General features: G+C 41.6%; 1 protein-coding gene across 1 annotated transcript in view; it reads left to right on the plus strand.

Annotated features, from left to right (window-relative positions):
• The first annotated feature begins 3,401 nt into the window (after positions 1-3,401).
• The window catches only part of FRMD3 (FERM domain containing 3), a 123,266-nt gene continuing 102,977 nt past the window's right edge, over positions 3,402-23,690 (plus strand). Inside the window, exon 1 of the mRNA XM_030467411.1 lies at positions 3,402-3,562. Within this exon, the coding sequence (XP_030323271.1) occupies positions 3,464-3,562 (99 nt within the window). The 5' untranslated portion in view covers positions 3,402-3,463. The remainder of the gene's footprint in view (positions 3,563-23,690) is intronic.

The raw sequence follows: 23,690 nt of genomic DNA on the forward strand, positions 1-23,690 counted from the left end.
CTTTCCCCTTCAGGATATGCTCTGGAGATGTCCAGATCATCTGTCTTCAGATGAAATAATTTAGAGCTGGAAATCCTAATCCTATTGTGGAAGGGAACTGAGTCAAATCTAAACTGTGCTAGAGTTCATCAATTTTAATGAAGTTCCTTGTTGTTTGCTTTGGGCACTGTGCTCTCTGAGAGTAATCACCACACCTAGCTGCTGTACAGGCTATCTGGCCAGGCTGTGAGAACCTTATAAGAGGCCCATGCCTGAAGAGATGCCTGAAGAGTGTGCCTAGGGGAAGGAGGTTAGTGTGTCACACAGGGCACCCCTGTGGGGACAATGAGTGCTGTATCTGCTCTGCCCATGGTGGAACCCAAGGTCTGGCCCTAGGCAGGTATGTTTACAGCTGCAGCAATTGCATTTATGGATTAATCTTTGAGTATCCGGAAATATTTATGTACATATATATGTATGCATGTATACTTGTTTAAATGACAAACATCAAATTAAAGAGGGAAAGCTGCTTTGATGATCAGCCACTAGAAGGAAATCTCTTCAGTATTATGTTTTGTAATATGGCTTCATACAAAATTACCCAGAAATCGAAGTACTAATCAAGCTCATTAGTGCTCCCTACTGTCTCTGAGTCTAACTTCATATATGGTAGCGATACCTATGTAAATAGGAAGTATAGGCTACTGTCTTTCATTCCGTCCAGATGTACTGAGCCCACACCAACTTAATTCAGTGACCAGTTAGATAATGATGAGAATGCAGCTATTGTGTTGAGTGGTGACAGTCCTGAGAAGGATGAATCTCAGATTCATTTTAAGCACCAGTCTACCCATCAGCATTTGTTCTTGCAGCCAAAATTACCTGGTATGAAGAACTGCAGTGTGAAGGCAAGTGAGTACTTGGATAGATGTCTCTACATCATGCTGTGGTCTATGCACCAAGAGCAGTAGCTGGCAACTCTCCACCGAGTAATTAGTAGGTAGATGTAGAAACAGTGTATCTTTATTCCTTTTTTTTTTTTTTTTTTAATAGCACATCATCTATTAGTAACTAAATTGAATTGATCTATACTTGCTTTGTGTTTTCTAGTACTGACCAGAAATTCTGGAAGTACCTGACTTTGGAGGTCATCTATCCAAATCCTAGATGCATAAAGGTTTTTTTTGCCTCCAAGATATGGTGAAAAGGGGTGCATGCAGTCAAATATGGATGTTCAAATAGATTTGTGGGGTTTTCTATATAATTTGTAATGATATGTTTAGAAGCCTCTGATTTGTAGGAGGAAAAAAAAAGGCCTATAATGTTTTTTCAGGTGGGGTGGCAGTTGTAACCTCTAATGTAAAATCCATCTGATAGATTTACATCTTGCAGTTCTGACTGGATAGAGCGTTTGCTGTTAGTGCCTATTTTCCTGTGGAGTGGGACATTTGATTTTGATAATTTCATTAATTCCTGCTAGATAGTTGCTAGTAGTATCTCTGTGATAACTGAAACAGAATTCTGTTAGTTGACTCATGGGGGTCTCAGGCTCCTCAAGTGTACAGGGCATAGGGTATCACAGAAGCAAATAAAACATCAAAAAGACATGAGTGACTTGTCTTTAAACCAGGTAAGTAAAATTCTGCTGACCTCTGCACTCTCGCAGCTGTGCCACCATCATTACACACCAGTTCACATTTGCTGTTTAGCAGTCAGTTTGAGATGCAAATTTCACACTGCAATAATCATGGTGTCTGCAGCTCTGAGGACTCCTGAGAAGCTCATTCCTCTCTCCACGTGGTCTTGAGAATAAAGCAAAAAACCTGCTCTGACAGTGTTACTCTGCTCTGCTGCCTAGAGCTTCATCATTGGCTCAACTGCTTCCTCTGATTCCCCTTTTGTGGGGAGAAAGGTGTGCTGCAGAGACTGCGGGGAAAGGTACAACATCTGGCTTAGAAAGCAACAATTTCTTCTGTGCTGTCGGTATGTCACCAGGGAGTAAGTGCACATGTGGGCTGAAATCCTGCCTCTACTGAGCTCCCATGGTGCGGGACTACAGGCAGGACAAAAGGCGTTGTTTTATTGTTAATGAGTGGGTGTCCACAACTGCTGTCTCACCTTCTTCCATACTTTGTGGGCTGACTGTGGCTATTGAGGTGAATAAGTTGTTTTCAGTACTCACTGGTGTGCCTCACTGTACACTATGCAATTGGAAGCATTTATCGTGTATGAGAAGCATGTATTTACAATTTTTCTGTTATGTTCCACATTAAAGGACTTTGCATATTTATTAGCTGGTGGCAGTGAGTATTATATACCTCTCACTTGTTTGTGGTTGTCTGCATTTCCTGCTGCTAGCAGTCCAGCAGAACTCCAGAGGAAGAGTAGCGGCACTTTGGCTTTTCCATTGGATTTTCAAAAGAGCATTACTTTCACACAGAACTGTTTTCAAAATAAGGAAGTTTACAAGTGATTAAGGAAAAATAGGCAAAACGACTAAAATACACCTTACATGCTGCTGTGGGTATTTTTCTCCCCCCTCTCTTTTTAGATTTCCAGTCTCATCCCATTTCACACTGTTTTTCATTTCACAGTTTAAAAAGGAAGTGCTCCTTTTTCAAGGCAGTGCTGATGCCTGTTCCAAGGCTGGTCAGTTCAGTGCTTGCTTCCTGTACAGTTTTACACAAGTGTACATAGCCTTGTTTTGTGAATAACAGTGAGGGCACCAGGCGCTGATTTTTTTTTTTTCTCAGTTGCACATCAGCAAGGATGAGACTGCTCCTCCTTAATGGACCGTTCTTTTTCCCTGAGGAAACAAGTTTCCAAGACCTGCACTCTTACACGAAGTTGTGTGATGCTTTCTTCTGTTCCCTTAGAGAATATATATGAACTTGACAGCGTCCCCCTGCGTCGGGCTGTGTTGGGATACCCCGGAGACCCACGCTATGGGCGGCAGGCAGGTCGGGGACATCACTCCCCACCGGCAGCTGAGGGGATGTCCCGGCTTTACGGTACACGGGACACTCCCATACGAGCAGCGGTCACTCGGGTGCTTTCAAAAACAGGCGAAGCACGCCTGTGTCGAAAAGGGCAAACTAACATCCCGCTCTCTGGGCTGCTTCTGTTTCCCCCAGCCCGATGGAGTAGAGCCCTACAAGGCGCACAGCCGGGTCAGTCGCGGCGGCGGGGTAGGGGGAGCAGGTGAGGGCGGAGAGGTGTCGCCGCGGGCCGGGCCGAGCGGCGCCGGGGGCGGGCGCAGGAGGATGCTGAGGACGGCGAGCGGAGCGCAGCCTGACGCACTGGCGGCTCCAGCCGCGGCGGGAGGGCGGCGGCGGCGGGGCTGAGGGGCGGTGCCGTGCCGTGCTGTGCCGTGCCGTGCCGTGCCGTGCCGCGGTCGGCCGGGCGCCGCTGCAGGCTGGCCCCCTGCGTCTGCCTGCGGGGCGGCGGCATCGGCATCGGCATCGGCGGCGGTAGGGCTGCCGGGATGATCCGGTTCCGGAGCTCCAGCATCAGGTCGCTGAGCCCGGAGATGAAATGCACCCTGAGGCTGCTGGACGACTCCGAGATCTCCTGCCACATCCAGGTGCCGGAGGGAAACGGGAGGTGGCGGCGCGGCTCGGCGGGCAGCGGCACCCCGGCCGGGGAACGCAGAGCCCGGCCAGCACTCAGGCGGCGGGTCCCCGGCACGGAGTCGGTGGCAGGGCCCGGGCGGTGGCTCGGCTCGGCTCGGCGTGGCCGCGCTGGTAGCTGCCCGCGCCGGTAGCTGCCCGCACACCCCATTCCTCTGCGCGGGGCTCCGCGCACCTGCGGCGCGGGCATCCGCGGCTCCTCCGCCGCCTCGCGGCTCTGCGCCACGGAACCTCACGGCACAGAGCGGAGCCCGCCCGGCCGCTGCCGGAGCCGCGGGTAACGCTGTGCTCCGGCAGCTCCGTGCCGGGTCCTCGCGGGCAGGAGGAGCCCGCTTGGATCTGGCGCCCCCAGGAGAGGTGTCCCGGACAGGGAGGCGACCTCAGCGGTGCCTCCTCCGTCCCGTTCCGCGGCGCGGTCAGGCCCGCTGGGCACTGATGGCTGCGGAGGTGGCGTGCGGGAAGGACCTGCTCGCCGAGCCGCGAAAGCTCTGCCTCGGTAGCAAGGCCCGCGGCGAGCGGTGTCAGGAAACGCTGTTACTGAGAGAGCGGGAGGAGTTCAAAATGAAGTGCTGCTCCCCGTTCCTCTTAATTTAAGGGAAAGGCTAACTTACAGAAGGATATTCAGAGATAGCAGTTGTTCGGATGGAAACAAACTTTGCTCTAGTCCCTCTTCCTACTTAGTCCCGTTTTATACCTTCAAGTGGTAAGGAGACAGCCTGTGAATTTCTGGCGGAGTAGCTAGGTTTGTTGCATTTGTAAGCAGGGTTATTATAGGTGTCTTAACAAGACTCAAGCTGATGCATTATGGCAGTCTTAGAGATTCTTAAACTGCAAGTGTTTGAAGCCCAATTACTCTGAGATTTCTATGGCATTCAGAGAATCACTGAAGTGAGCTTGGCATCCAGATAGGAAGATGTAAGTGGTCTTCTAGGAAGTTGTTTGTCACTCAAGATTGGTCTTTCTGGTGGTATGAAATATTCACAGCTTTAAATCAAGCTGATGATCTTGAAAAAACGCCATGACTGAAAAATTTGAGTGTTTTTAGATGCAAGCTGCATTTTTTCTTGGCCTATGTTCTGGTACTTTTTAGTTTCAGAGGAACTGTTTAATACTAGAATAGGTTTAGGTAGTTCCAGTTGGAAGGGACCTAAACCAATAACTATCAAGCCCAACTGCCTGACCAGTTCAGGGCTGACCAAATGCTAAAATGTGTTTTTAGGGGCAGTGTCCAAAGTCCTCTTTTTAAGACACTGAAAGGCACGGGGTATTGGCCACCTCCCTACAAAGTGTCTGAGCACCAGCTCAGTAAAGAAAACCTTGTAATGTCTAGTCTAAGCCTCTCCTGGTGCAGCTTTAAACCATTCTCATGTGTCCTGTCAGTGGATCCCATGCAGAAGAGCTCAACACCTCCCTGTTCACTGCCCCTCCTCAGGAAGCTGCAGAGAGCAGTGAGGTTGCCTCTCAGCCTCCTCTCCAAACGAGACAAACCCGGAGTCTTTGCCAGCTCCTCACAGCACACACCCTCCAGCTCTTCCACCGGCTTTGTAGCCCTCCCCCGGACACATCCAAGGACCTTCACATCCTTCTTAAAGTTGAGGGCCCAGAGCTGGAGGTGAGGCTGCACCAGTGCTGAGCACAGTGGGATAATCCCCTCTTCCCCTGGCTGCTCATGCTGTGTGATGCCCCTAGGACTGGGTTGCCCCTGTGGCTGCCAGGGCACACGGCTGACTCACAGTGAGCCTGATGCCCACCAGCACCCACAGATCCCTTTCCACAGGGCTGAGCTCCAGCCGCTCCTCTCCTTATCTGCACTTCTGTACCTGCTTACATTCTAACAGCTTGTAGCCTGGAAGCAGCAAGAAATTACTGAAACATCTTGTACCTGTATCATTGTTTAGCTCTTGTTAATCAATGGTGGTCATGAGATCATAGCTTTAATGGGTACAAAAGAGAATGGCCTTCAGGGTCTTCTTGGAGCTTAACCCAAGCTTTGCATAACTTATTTGGAATCTTAAAAAAATTAATTCCTTTAAACGATGATGAATTTAAAGTCAGAATCTGAGATGGTGTCATTATAGCTCTGCAGATTTATAGTGCTTAACAGATAAATGTGTTCTAAGTGTATGCCCTTAGATGCCCACAAGGTATTAAAATCAGTCATTACTTTAGGTGTTATATTGTGCAAGGTGAGATAATGAGCTCAGAACCGGTTTAATGTTATTACATGGTTGTGCTTCATTTCAAGTGTAATGCATGTAGGGGAAAAGCATTGTGTGCCATGGTTGAAAATGTTTTAACTATTGCAGTTTTCAGGGTAATCCTGAAAATGTAATTCTGTTATAAGCTTACTGTTTTTTTGAAGCCTGCACATCGACCAAAATATTTTAAAAGTGTGAATGGCTCCTGTTTGGGTTTTTTTGTTTGTCTGTTTTTATTTGTTTTTTTGTTTGTTTTTGTTTTTCCCAGTAGGATTTTTAGGTACTGAAATTCTGAAGATGTAAATGCAGACCTTAGTTCCTTAGGAGGAGCTACTCTGCTCTTAGTCACTTCAGCAGAAACATGCAATTAATTATGACATTTCATAATTCTGACTTTTCACTCTTTCCTGTGTTGCATGCTTCAAACTGCAGTATGTACACAGATATAATTTAGCCATATACTTTATTTATCCTCTTGTATGTGTGCTGCTAAGATACTAGACTAACAGACCCCAAACCAGATATTTAACTTTAGCCTTTTGATCAGATCTCTATTTGAACATCACAATGTGAACAAAACTGTTGTTAGGAGCTTTCACAGTGATACATTTTTTATTTTTGAATGGAAAAAAACCCAACTTGTCAGTTGTGTGTGTGTGTATTGAGGCATAATTCAGCAGTACCAAATAGTCCAGATGATGTGCTACTGGGTTAACAGCAGAGATGCCAGGGTTGCTCCAGCTGGAACATACTGAACAGCTGTGTTTTGGTCATTAAGAGGATAAGAAAGCCTAATTCTGCAACACTGAGAAATGCCAACAGAGTCTCTTAAAGACACGGGATGCAGTAAGGAATGGCGATGACTAATAGTCTAGCTGTTCATTTTCAGGTAGAAACGGGGGGGGGGGAGTAGGATGGAGATAAGCAGTTAGTCCGGATGGTAATTTATGTAGCTGGTAATTTGATGCATTTTAGTGCACTAAGTTTTGCCAAACCTTTTTCAAGTATGTCTTTCCAGCAGGTGGCTTCCACACGGGCTAGTATCAGAGTGCCTCAGTATCAATTTGGTGCACTTCAGGTCTTTGCAGATGCACTGTAGATCTTTGGCTCTGCAAATATGAAACCAGAGTCAAGTGTTACTCAGCTAAAGCATTGTTAGGTAGTGTTAGGACAAGTAGGCAGAAGCGGTTGTATTTAGGTACTGCATATATATGTGATTTTTTTTTCTTCCTATGTAAATTTCATAGTGTTTAGGTAGGAAATTGAAATATTTTTTTCCTTTTATTTTTAAAATTTTTTTTTCAAAACAGTGTTTTAGCAATCTAAGAGGCTAACAGAACCGCCTTTTGGAAATTACATTTGATATCAAACAGTCTAGTGGCAACATAGGGGTTGGTGTGGGGAGAATCAGAGATGAATCATGTATTTGCAGACTCCAGCCAACTAGTTATTGAGCTGTGCAGCTGCCATGTAGGTCACCAAGTTGCTGAAGGCTAGATTTGCAGCTCAAAGGTCGGGATTCAGTGTGTTATTCTTCTCATCTGAGATACTTCATGACTGCAAATTAACTGAAGTGGTGACAGACACAGGAAAGGGCTTGGACCGAAGGGATGCTTAACTAATTCTTGTGATGAGATTTATTTTCTCAGTTTTTTGTTTGTTTGTGAAGCCTCTTTGGGACCTGTATCTTGCATAGTTTTACAGCAGCAGTGGGTTGAAGCTGTACTGGCACCTAAAATTGAGAGGTTGTGAAAAACAGCCCGAAGTGGCCACTGTTCCCATGTGCAAGGCAGAGAGGTGACCTGCTTGTGCAGGCTGCCTGATAAAGCAGAGAACTGCTTGAAAGAGGACAGTGGGAGTAGATCTTCAAAGCAATCGGAAATGTGTCTGGAGAGGCAGGAAGACCTGCTTTGTGGGGGTACTAATGAGACACTTATTTTCTGAGTCATTGACATAACAAGCACTTTATTCCCGTTTTTGCAGGCTTCATGCAAAATCTTTAAGCATCTAATTAACCTTTTTATTAGCATCAGACTAAACATTCTAGATAATACGGAGAAAAACAATTGCCTGTGCTAATTTGAGTTGTGAATAAAGTTAACTGTCAAGGTCCTGTGTTATTAAGTATTTAAGTACACCTTGGATTCTCTGGTGACACTTGCATGCTTTAAATAGGTGTGAGCTTCAGTATGTGTCATTTAACTCAAGTGACTCTGGACCATGCCACTGTTCTTTTATTTTTTTTTTTAAATATGAGTAAGTGTATATTCATAATCATTCTAACTCTAAATTTATTTCTCTAGATGAGGTTAATACAAAATTATAACCTTGTTCTAGAAAAATGCTACACTTAATTTTTAAGTGTATTTCTTTGTATTTCTTTATTTTTTAATTGATACAAGTTTTACTTAATTACTTAAGATCCATCTGTGCAAAACTAGAGACAAGGTTGGCATGAATTTGGGTTTTCTCTCAGCTGGAGCATGTTATTGACAGTGGTATTGACCTCTTCTGTCTTCATGTTTATTTGTACAAGTACTGTACGACTGGATATTCCAGTGCCTCAGCCCATTTGTAAAATTGTGTAGCTATAGGGCCTTTCTAATGACACAGGTTTCGCTTTGTTTGAGCTTTCCCAAACAAAAATCTCTAAAGGTCTCTGCAAAAATATCACCTGGCTACTGTTCTGATTTTTTTTGTATGTAGCTAAATGACTATTTGATTGTTATTTAGAAGAAAAAATTAAATTTTTAAGTGTGTCCTGCTTCTGAAGAAGTAGAAGACATAATTTAAAGAGATGTTTCAGAAATCAGGAAGATAAACAGAGCAAAGCTTTGATTTACTTGTGGCCTGCTCTTAGACCTTTCAACTTCTTTTGCATAAGTAAAAAAGAGAAGACCCATTTTTTTCTGCTAGTCCAGTAGTGTAAGATGGCCTCATGTATTTTTAATTTTAGTTCTGAAGTAGTTTCTGTGCACTTTGAATATTGCTGACTGTAGTTTAGCTAGTAATTTATGAGCTTGACTTTTCTTTCTCTTTTTAATTCCCCCCCACCCCCACCCCTCTTCCTTTTAAATGTCACAAAGATTGTCCTGTCTACTTCTTTCTGTAGAACACTGGTCACTGGAAACTTGAGTTCTTGCTTAATATTTTCTGTTTGGTCTGGATCTTGCAGTCAGATGCTAAATTTCATAGAAATGTGTTTACCAAAGAACTCTCTTTGAAATTCCCATCCCTCAATAAAGTGCAAAAAACCTCAACATTTTGAGGAGACTGTGAGATAAATGAGTCCATGTCCATGAATCTCAGTGTGAAGACATGTTGAATGAAGGATGATTTGGAAAAAAACAAGTGGAAGAGGGAAGGCAGCATGAGAAGTGAAAAGATCTGAGAGGCCAGAGATGGGAAGAAAGCAGAGAACCATAGCTGTGGAAAGGGAAAGGTTAAGGGATTAGGTAGGCAGCAGGCAGGAGATTTAGTGAATTTATATTTATCCTGTAAGCCATGTCAGAACCGTTACCAACAAGAGCCTTATGCTACTGGGATGATGCTGTAACAGTTCAAAATAGAAAGATGAGATAAGGAATGGGATGCAGGTTAGGATGGATTCTGTGCCATGCTCTGTTGATACATTTTAGGAGCTGCATACTTGTATTCCTAGCTTCATGCTTGAGCCATTAATTATACAGTTGCAACAGGTCTACTTGGTGAAAGTTGCAGATGAGAAGCCTCTCTAATTAAGCTAAGCCTGTAGGTTAAAGCTTCCTCTGTTGTCCTTTCATATGTTTGATTAAATTTGCAGTCACGTTTTCTTTTAAAATAGCTCTTACAGATATGCTTTTGGCTCCTTTCAGGGCTGAAAAGGAGACAGGAGTAGAAAGTGCTACTAGGAAGTTACTAGGGTGCTACAAGTTCTGATTTACAAACTAAGAATTTAATTGTCTTGATGGGTTTTCTTAAGTGTGTTTCCTCTGAATTGCAGTTGCCACTGTAATTTAGATTTTATTTGCTAGTAAGCAAAGGTGGAGGAATTTACACACGTTCTTAAGGATTTGCCAATCCAGGATTGAAGATGAAGGTGCATTTCAGTAAATACAATGTAGGTGATCAGTATTTCAATGTACTGGTGAGGCTTGGTGCTGCAGTGTGGAGGAAAAAAATATGAAAAATTCAGGTATCCCTAAACAGAGTTAGCTAGTTAACAGGGACAAGCTAAGACTGTAATTACAGATTTGAAATGTAAGTATAATCTTTTCACTTTTACTCACCTTTCATTGTTCTTACAGATTTAAGTAAAATTTTTTACATTCTTTATTGTCATGCATGTTTTCACAAAGGCTCAACAGCAGAGGTGGAGCTGAATTAATAATAAAAAATAAATAAAAAATAATAATAAAAAGCAAGTGGAAAACCAATAATGCAATGCAGCACAGCTTAAACTCTGCAGATCATTGGTTTGCTTTTTGAGGTAGAAAGTGGCTGCTGTGAGATCCAGGGTGCTTTCTGCTTGTGGGAACTTCATACACTCTTTCATCACAAAAGGGCCTTTGGCATCTCACAAGGCTCAGCCATCTCCCACCTGGAGATGCTCTTGACTGTCTAGGCACCTTCAGCATACCAACACAGATCTTACAGAGGAGGCAGCCGTGTTCATTTGTCAGAATTAATTGACCTAAGATTAGAGCCAAAATGAATAATTGGTGAGGAAGTACTGTATGGAGACGTAGATGAAATATTCAATAAGCAGCTGGGAGAGGTCTTGTGATCACTAGCCCTTTTTCTCATGAGGGACTTCAAACTTACAGATATCTGCTGGAAATATAACACAGCAGAGAGGGAACAGTCCTGCAGTTTCCTGGAATGTGTGGAAGATAACTTCCTGATACAGCTGGTGAGGGGTTGAGCCAGATAAAGTGACCTGTTTCACCTACTGCTTCTTAATAGAGCAGGTTCTGGGGGGGATAAAAATGTTGGAGGCCACCTTGGGCATAGTGATCTTGAAATTATAGTTTTTGTTTTTTGGAGAAGGCAGAAGAGTCAGCCAAACTGCCACCTTGGATTTCCAGAGGGCAGATTTTTGGCTGTTTCAGACCATGGTTGAGAGTGTTCCTTGGGAGACAGTCCTGAAGGGTGAAGGAGTCCAGGAAGGCTGGTCATACTTCAAGGCAGAAGTCTTAGAAGCATAGGAGCAGGTCATCCCCATGGCCCAAAAGACAAGCTGACAGGGAAGGAGACCAGCCTGGCTGAGAACAGAGCTTTGGCTGCACCTCAGCAACAAAAGGAGAGTTTATGGCCTTTGGAAAAGGGCACTGGCAACTTGTGAGCACTGCAAAGATGTGGTGAAGCTCTACAGGAGAAAAATTAGAAGGGCCAAAGTCCAAGATGAACTCAGCTTGGCCACTGTGGTTAAAGACAACAAGAAGACATTTTTTTCAGTATATCAGTAGAAAAAGGAAGACCAGGGAAAATGTAGGCCTGCTGATGGATGAGGTGGATGCCCTAGTGGTGGAAGACATAGAGAAGGCAGAGTTACTGCTTCAGTCTTCACTGCTGAAGCCAGCCCTTGTGAACTCCAGATGTTGGAGCTAAGGGAAAAGTTTGGAGAGAGGAGACTTCTGTCAGTAGAGGAAGACAAGGTTAGAGACCTCTTAGCAAAAGTGGACATCCATAAGACCATGGGTCCCAACAGGATGCACCTACGAATGCTGAAAGAACTTGCAGATGTTATTGCTGGGACACTCACCATTATCTTTGAAAGATCATGAGGTGAGGTGCCTAGGGACTGGAGAGAAGCCAGTCCTCTGGAAGACTCCAGTCTTCAAAAAGGGCAAAGAGGGATGTCCCAGAAAGCTACAGACAGGTTAGTATCATCTCTGTCCCTGGAAAGATGATGAAACAAATTGCTCTGGATGTGATCTCTAAACCATGTAGAAGAAAACAAAGTTACTGGGAGTGGTCAATACTTGACCAATCTGTTAGCCTTCCGTGAAGTCATAACTGGCTGTTTAGATGAGGGGAATGCAGTGGGTGTAATCTACCTTGACTTCAGCAAGGCTTTTGACACTGTCTCAGATAACATTCTCACTAAGAAACTGTGGAAGTGTGGGTTAGATGAGTGGACAGTGAAGGAGGTTGAGAGATGGCTGATTGACAGAGCTCAGAGAACTGTGATCAGTGATGCAGGGTTGAATTGGAGGCTTGGAGGCTTGTCCCCAAGGGGTCACTACTGGGTCTGTTGAAGATATTAATGGCCTGACTGAGGGGACAGTCTACAAGTCTGCTGATGACACAAAATGATGGGGAGTGCCTGACACACCAGAGGGCTGTGCTGCCATCCAGTGTGAGAGTTGGACAGAGGGGAACCTAATGAGGTTCAACAAAAGCCAAATATCCTGTGCTTGGGGTGGAACAGCCCCATGCATCAGTATAGTTTAGGGACAGACCTGCTGGAAAGCAGCCCTGAGGAGAAGGATCTTGGAGTCCTGGTAGACAATAAATTAACAATGAGCCAGCATTGTGCCAAGAAAGCCAATGATACCCTGGGATGCATTAGGAAGAGTGTGGCCAGTAGATCAAGGGAGGTCACCCTTCTTCTCTATTCTGCCCTAGTGAGGCCACACCTGGAATACTGCATCCAATTCTGGGTTCCTCAGTTCAAGAGAGACAGGGAACTGCTGGACAGAGTTGGACAAAGAGGTTGTGGAGCCTCTTGCTCTGGAGACAGTCAAAATCTGCCTGGGTGCCTTCCAGTGTAATGTGCTCTTGGTGATCCTGCTTCAGCAGGGGGTTAGACTAGGTAATCTCTAGAGGTCCCTTCCAGTTCCAGTGGTTCTGTGTATTTTCACTTTTTGGTAGTGTTTATCTAGACTGGTCTATATAAGTCAGGAATGATTTGATGAATTATATCAATTATCCTGAAATGACCTTAAAGAGAAAAGATCATTGCCTTTGCTGTGGGAGGGTGAAATAGAGTCTGGATTTTGCTTGTATGGTTGTTTCTCATCCTCTGGAACAGACAAGATATTAAGACCTCAAGGTTTAAACACTTAGGTTAAAGAATGGTAGAAATGGCAGCTCATTTTTCTCTCTCCAGATAAGCTGGTAGGCTGGGGGGACTGGAGAGTAATTCTTTCAATGAAAAAATGCTTGTTTTTTTCTATATCATAGGTCTCTATTTTTCTGGGGTTTTTTTGCTCATTAAACCAAACAGACTGAAAACATCTGTTTTCATCTTCTCTCCCTTTTTGCACTCCCTCTTCACTCCCTGACATGGTAATATCAACCAGTTGTCAAGGTTTGTAATGCCCAGGTAATCTTTTTCTTCCTGTTAAAGTCAAGCTGTCATCAGATGACTTCTGCTCTGCCTTTACCTGCTGCATATAGAAAATACCTCTTAGTAGTTCTTCCTTCAGCTGAGGCTGCTTTGCTGTTCTTTTGTTCTTTCTTTACTTAAATACAGCCTCATTTTTATCTTAGCCTTGATTTTTCAAAAAACCTTTTCTAGACCATCTTTTTGTTCCTATTTGTTTACCTGGTTCTTGCTCTGTTTCAATTCCTTGTCTGATAGTGAAAACACAATTGTATCAGTAGTTACTACTAAATCTTTTCCTTTCTGGCACAAAATTGGAAAAAACTTCAAAACCCTAAGGGCCCTTTTCACCTTCACTTCTCCACCGTCAGTTTATTTTTCCTTTCCATCTACAAGCACTCAGTTCATAAAGAGCATTTTTATTTTCCTCTTTTCAGAGTTTAACAAGGTTCTTGTAGAGAGAGGTGTGTTGATCATCAGCTCTTGCCATTTCCTTGTGCTGTCAGAACAAATGCTCACAGTTAATTGTAGCAGTAGCACAAATGTGAATAATAATTGTCCCATTCATGACTTCTGTTCATGGGAGGTACCGAGAAACTTAGTTAAGGAGGATCCAAGGATGATAAGAATGAACCTTGGTGCTCTAGTAGTGCTGCATTTAGAGATGAAGTTCCTCCTGGCTGAAAGTAATGCTGGAAGCTTGAGATAAAATGGATTATACCAGTCTGTATAAGGTTAAGTATATGTATAAAATTTCTCAAGGTTTCTCATGGATGGAAATCATAAGGTGTGGGCTATATTCCATGAATTCTTGCTCAGCTGAAGGGTTTGCGAACAGAAATAACTCCAGCAATAACTGAAAATCTGGCCATTCAAGATAGTTACAGTAAAAAACATAAGTATTAAGTGGGCTGCAAAATGATTGGTCTTTAAAAGCTTAATTTAGTAAAATGTTAAATGAGTCAATGTATTAAATAAAAACATTTGCTATTCTCCCCTTGTTTACTTAAGCCCCAGGAAGAAGTAAAGAATCTGGATCAAATACATGCTTTGCTTATTGCAGCCATATTATCTCACTGTGATATTTTCACCCATATCAACTCTTTTTGGAAAATAATTGTGTTTAAAAAGAAAATAATTAATAATTAATAGAAAAAAAGAAAAAAAAAGATTTGCAGCTGGACATTTTTTGTTCCAGTGTTGTAATACGTAAACTTGCTATAAGAGGCCACATACTGAAAAGATAACCTTGGGTATTTCTTAGAACACTGTGTAAAATCCTTTTTGTACAGTCAGTCTGTGCACCCTCTTTTCTTGGTCTTTCATGTAACTGCAATAGAAACAAAAAAGAAATTGCAAGCAAATCTCATCCTCACCCCCTCCCCAGACTCCAACAGTATCAAGAGACTTTACAACAGGACTCAATAATTTCTTAATAAATTATTAAATATAAAGAGACCAAAAAGCAGTCACAAACAGTTTCAATGGTTAAATCATCAGGTAATTGATGCAAAAAGTTCAGACTGCAATGGTTTATTTGTGCTGTTTCCAGGCAGGGAGGCTAATGAACCATTTTAGTCTTCAGACAGAATGTCTTCATGTGAACTGCCTTTTGGGAATGATCCTGGATGCTTCCATTTTCCAGGCAGTGCTTTGGAACTGGTCAGGAAGAATGCTAATTGACACACACTGGCTTTTTCTGGTCTGGGTGATGGCTTTCAACAGCCCAAAATGCCTGGAAGGCTTTAGTGTAGATATAATATCTGTTTTCAATTAAAAAAAAAAAAAAAAAAAAGAAGAAGAGTCTTCCTGAATAACTCAAGGCATGTTTCATAATTCTGGTACTAAAACATAGGAAATGGTAACTTTGTGTCACCATTTGAACTGGAGGAACTAAAGGAGGGCTTTCGGACTCTTGAGAGGGGAGGAACACAGAGGGATCTATGCCCTCCCAGTTCCTGCTATACTCTGTAAAAGATTGGGAAATCAGCAGCTCCTCCCTTTTCTTTCCGCTTCCTGATTGCTGTGCTCCTCTTCCTCACTGCCAGCTCGCCACGTGCTATCTATCGGGTTGTACTTTACCCCTTATGTTATTACCTTTCCCGGGTGTCAGTAAAATCTGTATCCAATCGTTTTCAGTTTCCAACTTAAAGTCTCCGTCTGGTCTTTATTCCCCTTTTATCTTCCCTTTGGGGGGGGGTGGAGGGGAATAGAGAGATGGAATTCTGTCCTAGGTTTGTAGTCCACCCAAACTGCTAAACTGTGACACTGTGTTTATGACACTGTCCTTCTGATTGGAAAATCCAAAGTGTTGGGTGGAGCATTTTCAACAGTTGGTGGCAGTCAAACTAGGATTAGTGCTAGTTTTAGTAGGTGTTTAAAAATAGTGGTGTTTAGGGTCTGTGGCTGTGATCTTGGACTGGAACCTGTAATCTCTTCTGGGATGACAGATTCTGGTTTTTGGTGTGGTGTTTCAATTTTTTTTTTTAAATGTTGTTTTTTTTAAAAATTATTTTTATGGACACAAACTCCAAGGCTTTAATGGAGTGAGAAATGATATATGCTTGTTTGTAATTGCAGAAATGCAGATGAGGTGCACTGTGCAGTGCTGTGCATGGCACAGAAATGTTACAGAATGTACTTCTAATCCTAGGTTTTCAGAGCAAAATACAGATGATCCTTTACTTTCTCTCTGTTATTTTAAAAGTGGGTAACAAAGGTAAATCCTTTGCAGTCAGAGAATGATGTTGGCTCTTGGGTTAGATAACACTGGGGTGCAAGTTGAATTCTGAACTTCAGGAATATATCTTGAGACATTCAGTATGCAAATACATAAATTAAAGCAAATGTAATGATCCTGCTTGCTCCTGTGAAGTTTCCTTAGCTTCATCCTGGGAAGAGGAAGGAAGCAGCAGAGGCTTTTACAGACGGTGCTGTGAGTGATTTAGTGTGCAGACTCAGCCTTTTACATGAAATTGCTCCAGCAACTTGTGGTGCCCCCACCAGCTGCTAGGTGCAGATCCAGGGAGGCTTTTCTGTTTTGACTGGAGAATCCACTTCTGTTGCCAAGATTCCTGAATTAGTTTTCTTGTAGGGCCTGGGAGTTGGCATGTAACAGCTGCCAGAGTGGAGAAGGCTTCAGCAGGAATTGTCACTCCACAAACCAAATGATGCTGCTGGCATTAAAGCCATTTTCTTAGTGAAAAATGGACTGTAATCTACAGTTTCAAGACAGTGTGTTGAGAGTAATTCTGATTATGTTCTGTGCATGGATTACAAGCACCAAATAAGTAGCAGTTTTCATTCTGTAGCTTTTTGACAACCAGGGACTGGTTTGTATCTTGCCGAAAAGAGATCATGGTGTAATTTCAGGGAAAACACCATGAGTGCTTAATTCATGTTGTGATTGTGAGACCACACAAAATAATTTGCATAGTGAACCTGAGGTTTAAGTTAAGGATGGAAAATACAGCTGTAGAAGAAGAAATTCCAGAATGCTGGTGTGTGTGGCAAAGAGTGCAGGACTTCAGCTGTGTAAAGATTTCAGTGGTGACCTGGTACATTGCAGAGAAGATGGCAGTATTGATTGCTCTTGTGTTTGCACCTGTTTTTTTTCTTTTTTTGTTCTCTTATTCAGAAACTCTACCTAGTGAAAGAACACATAGTTCATAAGTCTATAATCCCAACTGCTGAGGTAATGTTTACTATTCACATCTATCTTCCTCATTATTTTTTTCTTCATGCTTGATTTATGGTGTCAGGAGGTGAGTCCTGCTGCAATTAGGTTTGTGTAAATAACTTGACAGCTCCCTGCTCTGTTAAAACGTGGTGCAGCTTCAGAATGTAGCCAGAACTGCAGGGGGTGTTGGGTTGGACTGGGGCAAGAGGCAAAATATGAGCTGTAATTGTATCCTGTAGGCTCAATTGTTTTGCTTTCTGCAAACAGAAACAGACCTTGTAGCAGGTCATAGTTTATTGCCTTCTCTACCATGGAGGAACATTCCGGTAGCACACCTAAACCCAGACTCCTGTGGTACCCTTCTGAGGCTATCATCTAATAGAGCAGTTGTCTCTCTTTTTCATTACCTTTTTCTTCAGTCCTCTGGGATGTGCAGTGATTATACTCATGATAACTCATAGTTACGATTTTTACTTTTTTTGGAAGTGGGACAATACACCGTGTTAGATACACAACAGAAACCTGCATCTATTGATAAGCATCATTCCTTGGCTTGCTGATTCCTGGAAAGATTTCACAGAGATATGTTCAAAGAATTGTTCTACATCTGTAGTAATAGTTTCTTACTTATGTCTCATTGACTGCTTTCTTTTGCTGCTTGGATGATACTGAAGTCTTGAATGATACTGGGGTGCTTTAAGAATAATGGAGTATTTCTGTATCCTGCAGAGGCTTTCATATAGCATGAGGAAACTAATAATATTAGGAAACTAAGCTCCCTTTTCTTCCTAGATTAATTTCCTGTTAAAACATTTAGCACTGTTGACTTACTCTTAGGTATAAATAATCTCATTTTAAATTTTTTTCTTGCTAGTATGTGTTTAGACAGTGTCTTATTTATGGGAAATTATACATGGTATTCTGTCATGAGGTGATAAATAGTTCAGTGGATATCTCATGTCTTGAACAAATGCATTGGTATTGATAGCTCCAATGTCTGTATTTTAACAATTCTTTTTTACTCTCTTGAGTATTATGCTGTTGTTGCTTTGGGATCAGAGCCATCATTGTACTCCAAAAACTGCAAGACAGTTTCATTTCCCTTCTGTTTTTTCCATATATAGCCAGTGTTCTGATGAAAAAACTGTTGCAGGTGCAACAGATTTTGTTGCATTTGATGCATTTCTGTTAACTTATTTTTAAGAGTTTTGTCTAGCTGTATCTTTTTTTGCTTAGGAAATAAAAGGGAAGATACAGTTGTGACTTCTGGCCTTTTTCTTTCTTCTCCCCATCATCTATGGGTGGAGCTTCTGGTAATTCTGAGGGCACTGATTTCTAAGAGCGATTTTAGTGCCTTTCTTCTGCTTAGCCAAACAGTACTTTGGTGGTACACTAAGAAAGATGAAAAATTCTACCAGGTGTTGTCAGGTATGGGCCAAGAGGTAATGTATTCTTATTGATGTTCAAGCAAGTTGGTAGTTAAGTCTATGATGACTTTCCTCCTCTCCTACCCTAAAATTACCTCTGTGGTTCTCTTACTTGCTGCCTCTGTGTTACTAGTATTATTTCTATTACCCTTTTTTCTGTGAAACACACATTTTTGCTTTCAGTCTTGGCCACATGTAATCTGTTGAATCTGTAATCTTTTTTTATCTCACGGCATCAAAGTTTTTTTTCTCTCTCTCCTAGTTTCTAATGTTTATTAAAGAAGAAGCAGGTTGGCATAGTGACATGTAAATCCTTTAAAAAAATCTTAATTCACTGATTTGAGAGTACTCAGAGAAGACAAGAAGAGCTATATTCATGGCGAACCTGCAGAGCTGGTTTGTGCCCTACATAACGCCTGGCAGTTCTCTGAGAGATAGAGAAGGAATTGCATTTTCTAGCCTCTCTCTGCCTTCTCTCTGTCTCCAGAGATTCACTGCTTACGCAGAAACCAAAATGTTTGCTGGAGGAAGATTCTGAGTGCTTTATCCCGCAAGCTGAATGATGAAGAAAGGTTATGAATCCAAGGGGAAGCCAGTCTAATGAAGTCTGTTTTATTTTTGTGTCCATACATATTTGATATTGCTATGCAATACCTGCTTCTACAGAATATTGTTTGTCTCATTTGAATTATGTAGCTTTTCCCATACATTCTGTAAGTAAAACAACTAAATGTATGGTTAAAAAAGGAACGAAAATAAAAGGGGTGAGTACTGTACTCCCATAGGTGCACCAGGATTCATGTAGTAGTATTTCTCTATAGAAATATCATGAGATGAGTTTTCTTGCTGAGAAAAAGTTTTCTGCTGTATGAAGAAGATTATTGTATATTTCTTTTGAAAGTAAACATTCTGACACATTTCATGACCTCAAGGTATTTTATGCACTCCCCGGAATAAACAACACATAGACCTGTCTCAGGCACTTAGCCAATGGATAGTGTTGTTCCTGCTTTTACACATCTTTCAGCTAAATCAGAAATCAAAACCAGACCCTAACACTTGAGGGCATGTGGAGAGTTTTTTTGACACTCTGGAGGAAAGCATGTCTGCAAGGCCTTAATGATTGCTCTGTCATCTATGTAGATTTGCTCTCACTGGTGCCAGATCTTCTGTAATATTGATGACATCCTTCACCTTGCTAATAGCACAAATGTAATGGATCATATTCTGCTAGTCTAATTTTAGTCTTTATGTGGGGAGACCACAAATAGTTAAGATTGCATATAAGGCTATTAACTATGACTACAAATTTGACATGCAACATCCTTTCTCTTAAGTGAATGAAAAAATGTTTAAAACTCAGATTTTTGAGCACTGGGCACATCCCATTGCTTAGCTGGCTTGAGAGATTTATTAGGCATGTTCTGGAACAGTTCCCCAACAGTGGGGCAATTAATAGCATTTTGCAAGATATGATGATGACATTCAAGTTAAGCGATTGCCTTTATCCTCAAAGGTGTATGAGAGTGTGTGGAGGTACAGATCATCAATTGCCTTTCCTCCGTCATGGTCGGTATAGTTTGGAGATTTGATGAAGTGTTGGTCAGTTAGAACACATCAGGAGTTGGTGAAAAATTAAACACTAATGCTGGACTGAGCTGAAGTGGATTTCAGGTTTACTGGTTTACAATACTGGTTTACAATTGAAAATGCCTGAAGCAGGACTGTGATTACCGATGGTCATAGTCAGGGTTGCTCCTGGGAAATGGGCTTGCTGATGTGGTCCAGTCCCTCAGAGAGATAAGAGGTATTTCCTGTGACTTTTTGTGGTCATAGTAGAAGTCTAAGTGTCTGTTTATAGTAGTTGTTTGGGGCATGCTGAGAGGTGCATACCTGGATTTTCCAGAAAAAAAGCTGCTGTTGGGAGAAGGGCTGTAATGGAAGCTGCTTAATTTGCAGCACTGTATGAGTTTTGCAAGAATGACTAAAAACTTTGCAAATCTGGGGTAGAAACATTAACGCTCTCCCCTGTGTACATGTGGCTACATGCACGTGGAAGCATCTTCCCTGAGATTAACCAAAAGCGTTCAGTTCCCCAGGTGATTGCGTGGGACGGAGTGTCTTGCTCTGACCGGGAACTTGTCTACTGCAGAGCTCTGAGAACGTGCTTTACTACATGTAGCGTGAAAAAAAGAACTGTCTTTCATCTTTGTTTGCCTCCTGTGCCTCTCCTTTGTGGAGCGAGGAGACGGAGCTTGCATTGAACACAGTGTAGTTGTAACACTATTCCTAGGTTTGCAGGGTTACTCTGTCCCTCCAGAGGGCTCAGGAGAGAAGTAGCCAGCCAGCCTGTCTCTAAATTTTTGCTACTCCAGAGCTGGAAGGGATTGACTGATAAATGTCTTCTGCTGGATGTGATAGATACTGTGTCCCAGAGGGGTGTTAAACATTAAGCTTTCCAATATCTTGTATTTCTTGCAAGCAGCACTATGGCCCTCTGCACAGCTGTGTTGCTGCCAGACCTCAGTTCAACCAGGTGTCTTGAAAGACTGTTTTTTCTATATTATTTGCAAGGTAACTACTTAGGGGTACAAATAGAGAGCACAGCACAGGAAGCATTCAGAATTTCGAAGAATTACACCATATGTGTTTCAGAAGCTTACAGTTTGGTAAAGGCAGAATCATGTTTCTTCCAGAGCTAGTATTATAACAGATTTTCAGTGTACACTTTTTCACTGGTGGCAGTTTGTTTTTATGTGCCATATTGTCTTTTTATTATTGCAGGATTTGCCATTTTTAACTGACAAATGTATGTCTTATTGGGTGACTTCATTCAGAATGCCTGCTTTCTTTAATTTAAAAAAAGACTGACCAAACAGACAAAACTCAAATGCTTCAGTTGTGTCAGTACACTTAATGAATGCAAGAAGCTTAGAGCCAACGTGCAAGTGGTAGCTTGACATAAAGAACTAAGCATGTAGAGTGCATTTCCATGGGCAGTGATAGCAGTATTTACTGTATTATCACAGCAGTGCCTCAGAGCCTAGAGCATGGATAAAGACCAAAGGCCTCATTTTGTTATGCAAATACAAAGTAAGATGCACTTCCTAGTCATGTTGAGGACACAGACACTTAGTGGAATAGTATTGTATATTAAAAAAACGAGTTGGTGCCATTTATATGAGAAGTTGTGTTTGAATCTATGTGTGCTCTTGGTCCATGGCAACCAGAAGTGAAAACACAATTAACTGAAGCCTTTTTGCCAGTCCATTTTGATATATTTCAGCTGAACAGTGTTCAACAAGGCAAGCAATAGTATGAAATCTTAAAGTGCAGATAAGTTTTATTCTATGCCCATGTTTTTAAAATGACTATGTGGGCACAGGCAGAGAGAAACAACACTGGAGAGCATTATGTAGTAGTTTTCACCTATTGTCATCTTTGCCAAGAAAAAGTGAGATTTATAAGATTATAATGGAGTGTAATTTATGGTCCCTCCTTGCTGTCAGAAGTGCTGACCGAAAAGGAAGCATAGAGCTGCTTTTTTTGGAAATGTAATAAGTGGACTGCGAGAGCTGAGAAGGATAGGTTATTGCTAGTCTCTTTCACTCAGTGGGAAGGAGACAAGGAGGCACAGAGAGGGTCCTGGTAGTCAGGAGTCAGTTACAACTTGCAACAGATGGACTAAGAGTAGCTAGTAGAAATTATAAAATTACTCGATGGAAGTACAAAGGGATGTAAGGAAGCAGTGGACCAGAGATGGTAACAAAAAACTGTCTTGTTTTGTATACCCTTTTCTGCTTAGGGATTAGGAGCAGTAAAGATTATTTGTAATAGGAGTATGATTTTAGGTGGCAAAGTAGGTGTGTGTTAGAAGAACATGAGGTTTGTCATACTTAAAATTCATTGAACAATTAAGAGATTTTTAAAAGCATTCTTCAACAGGCCAAAGATGCATGGGCTGTGAAACTGATTGTATTATGTACTAGGCGTGCTTCCAAAAGGGTAATAAATCTCTGGACACTAAGCAGTTGAACCCCATTTTCAATTAATAATTGATATTTTAAAGCTTCTTTGTTTTGAATTTGGCATCAAGAATCTTGAATGATATGCTAGTGCTCCATGGTGTGTTGGCAGGGCTACCGTCTTCTGAATGATATAATCTAGGTTTAGACTTGCCCTGTTGTGGATTGTCTGCAACATTATTTACAGACTTGAAAGGTAAACTTCAATTCTATTGAGCTCATCAGCATCTACAGATTTATTGAATTTTTTATTCAGTGCACTCTGAATTGTATGATTTTCAGTATGATAAACAGCTTTATAATGCTTAAAAATTATTGCAGTCTGTAACAATAACACATAGCTGGTATCTCTAACATTAAAGTTCTAGTGTGAAAAGCATAGAGGTATTAACAAGGTGCTAGGAAACATTGCAGTATGGTAAAAATGCTGGTAAGCTGCTTATTGCCTTCCAGTGCAATAAGCACTTTGTTGCTTTGGAGAAAAAAGCTGAGTTACTAGGGAAAATGAAAATCCATTTAGAAAAAAAAATGTAAATGTTTCTGCTGGTTTGTATCACATGGTTAGATACTTGACTAGATTAAGTTGAATTAGACTAAATTAATTTACTAAATTAAGGTAGTTAAAATTAGACTAGATAAAAGACTGCTGGCATGAGGAAACCAGTTTAAATGTTAATGCTGAAAGACTGCAATACAGGGAAAGTCTTTTAGAAAATTAATAAGTTAAAGAAATTCTGTTTAATGAACCTTTCATGGTTGGCTTTTAAAGGACTGCTTAATGTGATTAAGGACTGTGTGGTGAAGGATGATATCAGACTGTGACTGTTCTCTATTCTTGACCCAAAATGTTAAGGAAAACCTGTTGCATACTTATGCCATTATTCATGAACTACTCAAAGATATTACCTGTATGGTTTAATATAGCACACCTGAATTATGAAAGTGGTTTTCATGGTTGCAACAGATATCCTCTTAACTTTATTGGACAATCAGAAATGGATGCAAGTGTGCATAATGTTCTCCTTGCTGCTAATGCAAGAGACGTAGGAGTGGGATATGCAAATACACATACCTTTAATTACATATACATTTTAGATCACTTAAAATGATTTTTTCTTGGTTATAAATATGCTATATAACAGATTATATGTTTGCTAACTGCAAAATGTGCCTTTGAATCTGAAGGGACAGAAGTTCAGGTACTTCAAAATGCAGTGATGTTGGTTACATTGGCATGTAATTAGTTGGATGGATCCATGCTTGTTTAGCTCCTGGCCTGGTAGATTTGGAGGGAAGTTAGAAGTTACGTGTAGTGCTTTACACCTTACGTATGTTACTGTGGGAATCAGGTTATAATTTACATCAGCTTTAGGCTAAACTGTATCATGAATAATACACAGAGTACACAATTTTAAAAATTCAGATTAAGGTGTGTATAACTCTT

Source organism: Calypte anna, chromosome Z (assembly GCF_003957555.1).
Source record: "Calypte anna isolate BGI_N300 chromosome Z, bCalAnn1_v1.p, whole genome shotgun sequence".
Lineage (NCBI taxonomy): Eukaryota > Metazoa > Chordata > Aves > Apodiformes > Trochilidae > Calypte > Calypte anna.